The 10449-nt window shown below is 43.2% G+C and overlaps 1 protein-coding gene across 1 annotated transcript in view; it reads left to right on the top strand.

The window, feature by feature from the left end:
• Window positions 1–10078, top strand: part of traf5 (Tnf receptor-associated factor 5) — a 16576-nt gene extending 6498 nt beyond the window's left edge. The window contains exons 3-12 of the mRNA XM_030048922.1: window positions 446–676; window positions 1918–1981; window positions 2115–2216; window positions 2584–2748; window positions 4167–4244; window positions 4744–4818; window positions 4966–5058; window positions 5663–5803; window positions 7405–7567; window positions 8036–10078. Coding sequence (XP_029904782.1) covers window positions 446–676; window positions 1918–1981; window positions 2115–2216; window positions 2584–2748; window positions 4167–4244; window positions 4744–4818; window positions 4966–5058; window positions 5663–5803; window positions 7405–7567; window positions 8036–8622 — 1699 coding nt within the window. The 3' untranslated portion in view covers window positions 8623–10078. The remainder of the gene's footprint in view (window positions 1–445; window positions 677–1917; window positions 1982–2114; window positions 2217–2583; window positions 2749–4166; window positions 4245–4743; window positions 4819–4965; window positions 5059–5662; window positions 5804–7404; window positions 7568–8035) is intronic.
• Window positions 10079–10449: the final 371 nt, after the last annotated feature.

The following is a 10449-nucleotide window of genomic DNA, read 5'->3' as shown; positions in this document are numbered from 1 at the left end:
CTCATCGTTCACACTTACTCCACATTGAGTCTAAATGGTCCTCACTGCAGTTTTTCATGGTGTAGCTTTTATTGTGAAATTTGAAAGAATGATGAAGAGTAGATGCAACAAAGCAGAAGCAGGTTCCTCTTTTCATCTTTGCTGACTGGGCTTTTATTGTGAAAGACTCCACAGTCTGTCACTGATCATCTGTTCTCTGATTTAAAATGCAGTGAAGGACAAACTCAAGCAAAAAGTCAAATTACTGACTTTAAAACAGTCAGGATCAGAGCATAACAGTAAACGTAAAATGTGGAGCAAAGGCTCTGATAAAACAAAGTAACCAATAAATACCGTAAAAATTAAAACAAGTTGTGCAATAAAAACTAAAAATATCAGAATGTCAGAATTGATTTTAATGGGATGGACCGTAACTCCAGCGTGTGCTCTGTGTGTCGTCCTGCAGGCTCATGGCCGCAGCAGATATGAAGCTGGGAGGAGCTGAGGAGGAGCCCAGCAGGAGGTCGGGCCCCGTGGGCTCCTGGGAGTCGGAGCTGGCCTCCGTCCAGCACTCCCTGAAGTTTGTCCTGAAGCTCAAGGACGAGTTTGTGTGTCCGATCTGCGGAGGCGTCGTCCTCAACCCTCACCAGAGCTCCTGTGGACACATCTACTGCTCCCACTGTCTGCAGAGCCTGCTGTAGGAGCCAGTCCACCTTAACACACACTCACACTGAGCCAGTCCACCTTAACACGCACTCACACTGAGCCGGTCCACCTAAACACGCACTCACACTGAGCCGGTCCACCTTAACACACACTCACTCTGAGCCGGTCCACCTTAACATGCACTCACTCTGAGCCGGTCCACCTAAACACGCACTCACACTGAGCTGGTCCACCTTAACACGCACCTACTCACACCTACACTTGAGTCAGTCCACCTTAAATCACTCTCAGACTGAGCCAGTCCACTTAAAAACATACATACACTTAGACAGTCCTCCTTAAAACACACTCACAATTAGCCAGTCCACCTTAAAATCTAGTAATTCTTGGCCAGTCCACCTTAACACACACCTACACTTGTGCCAGTCCACCTTAAATCACTCACACTGAGCCAAACCACTTTAAAGCATATATACACTGAGCCAGTCCACCTTAAAACACACTCACAATTAGCCAGTCCACCTTAAAATATACTAAGTCTTGGCCAGTCCACCTTAACACACAGTCACACTGAGCAGTCCACCTTAACATGCACTCACACTGAGACGATCCACCTTAACACACACCTACACTTGAGCCAGTCCACCTTAAATCACTCTCACACTGAGCCAATCCACTTTAAAGAATACATACACTGAGTCAGTCCACCTTAAAACGCACTCACGATTAACCAGTCCACCTTAAAATATACTAACTCTTGGCCAGTCCACCGTAACACAGTCACACTGAGTCGATCCACCTTAACATGCACTCACACTCAGCCGCTCCACCTTAACACAAACCTACATGCACATACACTGAGCCAATCCACCTTAAAATATTCTAAGTCTTGGCCAGTCTACCTTAACACACAGTATTACTGAGCACGTCCACCTTAACACACAGTTACACTGAGCCAGTCCACTTTAACAGACATGCACACTGATCCTGTCCACCTTAAAACATACTCGCATTGAGCTGGTCCACCTCAAAACATACTCACATTGAGTTGGTCCACCTTAAAATACATGCATATTGATCCAGTCCATTTTAACAGACATGTACACTGATCTAATCCACCTTAAAACATGCTCAAACTGATCCAGTCCACCTTAAAACATGTAATGCAGAGGTGGGGTGATCACAAACTGCAGGGGGCGCTGTGTAAAACATAATGTTCAGATCAGATGTAGTTTCTTTCTGTGGCTGATGAGCGTCTGCTTCCTGTTGCAGGGAGCGCTCGTCGCCGTGCAGCGCGGTGTGTCCTGTGGACGGAGCTGTGATCACGCTGGCCGAGGTCACACACACACTCACACACACACACACACACACACGCACACACACACACACACACACACTGAGCTCCCCGGGGCTGATTTATCTTTAAAAGACGTTAAACTGGAAACGTCTAAAAAGCCTCTGTGCTGCAGGTGTTCCAGGACAACTGCTGCAAACGAGAGATTTCCAGTTTAGAGGTTTACTGCACCAACTCGCCCGCCTGCTCCTCTGTGCTCACGCTACAGTGTCTGCAGGTAAACACACACACACACCTGTGAGCACACACCTGTGAGCACACACCTGTGAGCACACACCTGCAAAGTCTTTTTTGTCATTTATTTAACATTTATTTAGAGGAATCCTGCAATGTTCTCAAACCTCAAACCACTCTGCTTTGTTTTTTGTATTTTTTGTGTTTTTTTTTGTGTTTTTTTTTTTTTTTTTTTAATTGTTTCAATTGTTTCAAATCCACATGATGCATGTTATTTTCAACAAGGCTCTCTGTGTTCGCTTGGTAAATTTTAAATCCTTGCTCGTGCTCCTGGTGCTCGTCTTGTGTTTGAGCTGTGTGAGCTCGGCCTGACGTTTCCTCTCCCTCCGTCCTCTGTGGCGTCTCTGCAGGAGCATCTGAGGTCGTGTCAGTACGAGCAGCTGCAGTGCTCCAATCCAGGCTGCAGGACGGTGCTGCAGCGGAGATACCTGCAGGATCACCTGAGCAGCACCTGTCCTCACCGCATGGAGCCCTGCCCACACTGCCACGCCCCCCACCAGCTGAGCCGCATCAAGGTAACGTCATCCTGCCGCAGACTCACCTGCCAGGCCTCAGTCATAATTCAGGTCATGTTCTGTTATTGCACTGTGTTGCTGCTATTGTACATGTGCAATACTGTACTTATAGCCACATGTTTATTTTTTATTATGTCTTATTTATTTACTTTTATTCTTTTATTCTGCTGCACGCACACCGAGACCTGGGTAACTGTGTTTCGTTCACTCATGTTTCATGGCTGAATGACAATAAAGTCTGAGTCTGAGTTTTGTTAATCTGTATGAAGCAGCTTTGCACAGTGGCGGCCCCAAGTGGTCATCAGAGGTAACTGGTTTTATTTTTGTTTTAAAAATTGGTATCTTACCAAATCTGCCGCTGCAGCGCCATTTTCACATTTCTCCACTGGAGGGGAGGGGCTTGTCGTGCCATCCCTGAAATCTGGTTTTGTGCCAATCAATGTCTACTATACAAATATATGCAAATTAGAGTGTAAGGTCATGCAGCAGGTAATGAAACGAGCGCAGTTGAGCATTTTGACGCTATAAAATGCTTTCCACTGACGAATGGAGACACACAGAGGCGGCCTGGAGAGAGGAGAGAACCTCAACTTAAACATTACTGATAGATATCAGAGAAGGCAGCTCGAGAAATATTAAAAGCTAAAAATGTATCTCAGCAAAGACAAAAATGAACCACCGCACACTGAAATGACTTTACTGTAACTTTATTGGGAGCGAACAACGCGTTTTGACCGCTGCTTCTTCAGGTTCGCGCGACAAAATTAAGCGGTCACAGATGTGATAAATACATATCGGTCACATGAAGAGCCATCACATTTTTCATTTTTTCTAAGTATTTCAGCATTTTTATAAAAAGGTGAATCATATTACAAAGGTCATGACATCGAAAAATGTAATGGATTTTATACTATGGTTCACCAGAGACAAAAATTTAGAAATTATGTTCGGGTTCAGGTCGGGTTCGGACACGTTGTCGTTATTTTAGTGAAACTCTAGTGTAAAATAAATGAAGATGATGGACCTGCTGTCTGTTCTGGACAACTTCCTGTACAGTGCTGAAGTTTACGTGGTAATGCTGAAGGCAACACGTAGGTTGTTTCAGGTGGTAAATGTCACCTGGCGAAAAAGAAAGCCTGTCGTGTTCGGGTCAGGCTCGGTTACTTTGCTCCCGTCTCGGGTCGGGTTTGGACAAAAATATGTGGCCCGATCCAAACTCTAACATCCAAACCTTGAGTGTCCACATTCTGCTTGATGAGATCTTGCCAGAGTAGCTCATCGAGAACGCGTGAGAACTACTCTGACAGGTTCTTCTGCTGTCATTTTTGGGTGAACTCTTCCTTTAAGCCTCCTGACTGCTGGAAGGGTCAGAGCTGTTTTGGTGTCGAGGCGCTGACTGGTTGTGTTCTCGTCTGCAGGACCACGAGCAGAGTTCCTGTCCAGAGGTGGAGGTGAGCTGCCCCAACAGATGTTCCCAGAAGGTTCGAAGACACCTGGTGAGTTAAAGGAAAAAAGATTTTAAAAAAATAAAACAAAATAAAAATGATAAATAAAAGTAACACATAAACTAATTTAGAAAAATCAATTTTAACAGAGCGTTATCTGAGGATCACAAGGTACAGGATGGTCAGATAAATAAGATAAAATAAGCTAAAAAGATAAATAGTAACCATGAGAATAAAGGATGGAATGACAAGACAAATAAAATGTGCCGCCATCTTGGCTCTGTCCGGCTGGTTTCCTGGAACGATACAAGAGCTTATTTCCAGGAAAGAAAAATATCTTACATTTTCTCCCTTCTCACTTTATAGTTTGACTATTTCAACTATAAACATTTTCATAGACGTTCTGATCTGCAGCAGGCCTCACGTTATGTAACTAAAAAAGAAACCGTCTCTACCACTTCAGTCTTTCCTCAAATTTTACCCGGAGATGAATAAATGAATAAATGGTGACCATCTTTCCTGTCTCTCTCTCATCGTCATGTTCTCCCAGCTGGCTGAACACAGCAGCGTCTGTCCTGAGGTGCAGACGGACTGTTTTTACAAGAAGTATGGCTGCTCTGTGCAGGTGGGTTCAACAGCACCTGGGATTATCTTCCAGAAGTTTCTACTCTGTAAACAGTAACACATTTTATTATCAGTTGATATGATCACCACATGTTGCTTTCAAGATGAACACACGATGACACATAAGACACCATGTTGTCTTGAGCAGGATAAAAGAGCCGAGGTAAAGCTCCACGAAGACGCCGCTGTTCACCAGCACATGCTGCTGGTTCTGAGGAGCAACGTGAAGCTGGAGAAACAGGTACCTCCCATGAACTGACCTCGTTTGCTTCTGGTTCACTGCACATTTCATCAGTATGAATTAGACTGTCATCTGCATACAGTAATATGGCCAAACAGACTCCAAGCCATCAGTGAAGTCTTTAAAGTCAGAGTGAGCAGGATTTATTATTGTGGTTTGTAAACATAACATTCACAGTTGGCCCCTCCTCCCTAACTAATGACCACCGGCAGCCAGTTTTCTTTCCTAGGATGGTGACGGAATGAAATGTAATGTCACTATCCTAGGGGAAAAAAAGTGTCCTGCTGCTCTCCTCGCTACATTTCCCTTTTTCCACGTTTCACAATTTTCGTAGCTTCCTATTGGATGTGGTGCTATCAATCTGGCACTGTGCTGTGATTGGCTGGGAGCTACACACCCATTGCCCAAAGGGTGACGCCCAGAAATGTCCCGAGCTCAGCAAAACCAGAAAATCCAGTGATGACTGAGAGGGATTATTTTTGTCTATACATGTTTAGGAAGATCCTGCTCATTCTGCCTTTAAGCTCTATGGAAATGACTGTGATGACAGTGACTTTGAAGGCCAAGAGGAAGCTGTTTCAGAACAGTCTGTTCTCTCCGTCAGATAGAGGGCCTCCAGGGGGATTTGCTGCTGAGGCAGCAGGAGATCCAGGAGGAGAGCTTCCTGGTCGGTGGTCTGGAGAGGGAGCTCAGACCGCTGGTCCATCAAAGCAGCAGGCATGAACAAATAGTTTCTGCAGCTCAGGTTGAAGCCGGTTTTAATTTATCTGCCTTTCTCTTATCCTTTTTCCTTTCCTTTCACTCTTTTGCAGTCTGCAATCATTCAGTTTCTTTCCCTTCACTTTTCAATCATCTGTGATTGTTCTATAATCATGAGAATTACATGTATGTGCAGCAGTGAGCAGTGTTATCAGCAGCGCTGGACAGTGACAAAGTACATTTACTTGAGTTCTGTACTTGAGCGCAGGTTTTGAGGATCTGCGCTTTACTTGAGTAACTTTTGAGTAACTTGGAAACTTTTGACTCTTATTCCATTACATTCCAAAGACAAATATTGTATTTTTCACTCCACTACATTTCTATGAAGGTTGTCGTTACTTTCAAGCACAGCTTTAATGCCAGTCTAGCTCCATGACACAAGTGCAAGCAACACATCTGCTTTTAAAATAAAACACATTGGCTGTCAAAGTAAAACGCATCAGTTCCAAAGCTCAAACGACTAGCCCAGCGGCTGTAAGTTCATTTGTGCAGCAGAGTGGTTCGAAAAGCAAGTCAGTGCATTCACCAGGAGGCTTCAGAGCTCCCAGGTTCTGTAAACACATCGTGAAAACAATACAGCAATGTGCTGATGTTAAAAAGAACATGTACTTTCCAGTACTGAGGTATTTTTAAAAACAAATATCAGTACTTTTCCTTAAGTGAAAAGTGACTGTGCAGCTTTTTAGCGGAGGAATATCAGACCTGGAGGGTCTTTCCTTTGACCCACCATAAGGGGTCGTCTACTTTGTCCACCTGTTTACCATCTGTTTACCACCTTGCTGGCACCTGCTCCACACCAGAAGCGAGCAAGGAATTGCCGGCTGACATGGCCTCTGAAAGTGTTCTGACAGGATCCAACAGCGTCATGCTCACAAAAACATGAAGTTTATTTATTTTGTGCTCGTTTCTGATTTTTTTCCTGACAAAAACACACGAGAGAGCACTTACAGTGGGTAACATTACTGAACTGAATTTATAATATTTGCAGTTTATGCCCATGTCTCCTTTTTGTTCAGGTTCAGGTGAAGCAGAGTTTAGAGGTGTGGTGCAGCTGCAGCATGTCACTGAAATAAACCAAAGAGGTGCTGCTCTCTGTACTTGCTGATGCTCGCTAAAAGTCTGGACAAACTTTAAAATGCAGCCCAAAATGCTTTCCAGTAAGATGCATATTTGATTGACAGTGAAGATGATTTATCAGACAAGAGTAGTACAGTGAAAGAAAGCTGTCAAAAATACAAGGCCCATTAAAACAAAGGAGTCTAAAATACTGGAGATAAAAGTCAATAACAGAACATTTTAAAAAAGGGTAGAACCATAAAATCACAAAGTATCACAACACCAAACAGTCCACCGAAACGACTGGCTGCTATTTGTTTTCTGCGTTCTCTTGCTGGCATCACGTTCTGTGAGGAACGGGTGGAATATTCATTCATTCATTCATTCAGGACCAGAATCAGAGTCACCTGGTTCACATTAAGCAGTAAAAATGTTTTGGTGGCATCGGTGCAGAAACTGAGAGGACTTGTTGGTGACCACGGTCATCTTCATCATGTGAACCCATGTGTTTCTGCGTGTCTATGTGTTCAGAGGTCTCTGAGCAGGGAGAAGGAGCTCCTCTCCAGGATCCAGCTGGAGGTCCAGGAGGTGTCGGGTGGGTTTGTTCGTGGTCTGGACCTGGACCAGATGAGAAGCTCCCTGGATGCTGTGATCCAGCAGGTTTCAGCAGCTGAAGCCCTCAGAGACCATCTGGGTATCTCCTTCTGTTTCCAGAAACTCACATTGCCCTGTCAGCTTGTTCTCGCTTTGATTCTGATGCAGTTGTGATATTAATTTGTTTGTTGGAGGTCCAGTGTGTGTTTGAGCTTTGCTGCCTCGGTAACCCCAGGGTCCTGACAGAGTCCTCCTTTTATTACAGCTGCTCGAGTGTTGATATAGTCGATTTGTTTTATTTTACAGCCCGTAACACTTACAAGATAAATACCAGTTTAATGTCTGTGACTCACAGAAACTTTGAGGAGCTGTAACTCAGAAAATATTAGGGTTCACTGAATGTGCAGAACAATCTGTAGGAAAAAAATCAGCTGATTCTGTGAGGATCAGATGGGAGGCACCTGCTGAATTTCATGAAACGACCCACAGAAACAGCCAGCATAACATTTCCAGTAAATGCTCCATCTCTGAAACAAAGCGATATGCTGATGATGCTGTCTTCTCTCAGGAACTTTGGAGAAGAACATCAAGCGCCACTCGGGCCTCCTGGACCTCCACACCGCTCAGCTGGAGCACAACAAGGAGCACCTCCGGGAGCTGGAGGCCACCTGCTTCGACGGCAGGCTCATCTGGAAGATCCAGGACTTCAAGAAGAAGAAGGAGGCGGAGTCCAGAGGTCAGCAGCCGTGCCTGAGCAGCGTGCCGTTCCACACCGGGCGCTGTGGCTACAAAATGGCTGCCAAGGCGTACCTGAACGGAGACGGGGAGGGGAGAGGAAGCCACCTGTCCCTGTACATTGTCCTGATGCCAGGAGACTTCGACCCGCTGCTGCCGTGGCCCTTCAGGCAGACCGTCTCTCTGTCACTGCTGGACCAGAGCGGTGCCGCCAACCACTGGACCTTCAGCTTCAGACCCGACCCGGCGTCCAACAGCTTCCAGCGGCCCGCCGCCGACGCCGTCAGCAATGTGGCCTCTGGCTTCTCTCGCTTCATCTCCTTCAGCCAGCTGGAAGCCCCGCAGAAGGCCGTCTACATCAAAGACGACACGCTCTTCGTCAAAGTGAAAGTGGACATGACGGGTTTGGAGGACATCTGAAGACGCTCTGTCTTCTGCTTCAGTTGGACAAGAACAGATTATTAGGTAACACTTTATAATAACCATAAACTGATGAATAATTAACCTTTAGTTATTTTACTGTTAACAAGCAATGAAATAATTCATGTTTACTTATTACACAGTAAACTATTTACTATCAGTTTATTGGTGCACACATCATAACATTTTATTTACTGTATTAAATATTTGTTAATGATTACCTAATTATTTGTAAAGCTTTAAGAAATCTTTTCTTAAACATCTACAAACACCACACAGACAGATGGAGCAGATATTTTATAACACTTGTTAATGGATAATGACTGGTTTGCAAACCGTCTGTAAACATGATTTGGATGGTTATAAAGTTGCACCTGATGATTATGATAATTAGTTAATGAATAAATCTACAGGTTCAGGTCAGCACAGACCATTAATTAAAAGATCTTTAATTTTATAAAGGCCATCCAAATCATGTTTAAAGGTGCAATACACAGATTTATTAACTGTTTACAAAGTATTATTAACATCTGTAGATGTTTAACAAATGATTTATTAAAGCTTTTTTTTATTACAAATCATTTGGTGATCATTAACAAATACTTAGGATATTTAATAAAATGTTATAATGTATGCAACAACAATAAACTATTGATGAATAGTTCACTATATAATAAGTAAACATTTTGAATTATCATGTCATTGTTATTAACTGTAAAATAACTGAAGGTTAATAAATTTACCATTAATTAATGATGGTTATTATAAAGTGTTACCATGTTTTATAGGTCAAATGATGGGTCATATGTTTAGTTTTATATAATATCACCTCAGATGAAAATAACATGAATAATGTGGCGTCACTGTTTGTGCAAACCTGCGTCTGTTTCACTTTCTGATGGATTTTATTTGATGAGCGCTGACACACGGCGGCAGCTGACTGAAGTTTATATTAATATTTTGTATTTGGAGAGAAATGTGCAGCCGTCTCGTGACGGCGGCTGACTGAAACTTTATTTTTTTAGGGGAATCATATCCAGAAACCACAGGAAGGGTCAGAATATTTTTCTATTTTTGTATTGTGGGAACATTTTGGACGAGAGTCAAGCAGTGAAATCTGTGGTTTGTTCTGATCGGCCTGGAGCTGCAGACGCTCGTGTGACGGGGAACCTGAACATGTTGAACCGCTCTCCTGATCGTCTCAGTGTCGGTGTTCTGTCGCAGAGGTTTTTAAAACTTTATCGACACTCGTTAACCCTGGAGCCACGAGGGAATCTGCTCTCAGGACTCTGATCTGAACAAAACAACACGTGGAGTAAAAGCTGATTAACAAATTCACAAGAAATTACCAGAATTTATGGGGGGAACAACTAGCAAAGAAAATTTGCAATAAAAAAATCTTTATATTTTACAATGATGATAATATAATAATGATATAATAAACTGTAATACAGTACAGCTGTTGTCAGATTTCTTGTGGCATTCAAACTTCCTGTAAAATTTCCTTAAAACTGTGAGAATTCACCTGAAAGACGCGAAGGGAGGCCAGCTGAGTTCGCAGCGGAGGTGAGGTCGAAAAAAGAGCTGGACTTTATGCTAATTAGAAAGAGCAAACGAGTGTTTAGTTCCTGTTCCTTCACTCCTCAACAACAAATCCAGTTTGCTCGAGTTCAGACGACTGGCATCTGAAGTCAAAACACCTTTTAGTTTGGTTTGATTTGATTAATTTATTGATTAATTGATGATTGATTAATTTATTATTATCCTTTTATCAGAAATTAGGTTTTTTGCTATATTATTATAATTATCTTTATTAAAAGACTCAAG

The sequence above is a fragment of the Myripristis murdjan genome, chromosome 1 (genome assembly GCF_902150065.1).
Source record: "Myripristis murdjan chromosome 1, fMyrMur1.1, whole genome shotgun sequence".
NCBI lineage: Eukaryota > Metazoa > Chordata > Actinopteri > Holocentriformes > Holocentridae > Myripristis > Myripristis murdjan.
The sequence above is the reverse complement of the archived record's forward strand: the minus strand, read 5'-3'. Positions and strand labels throughout refer to the sequence as shown.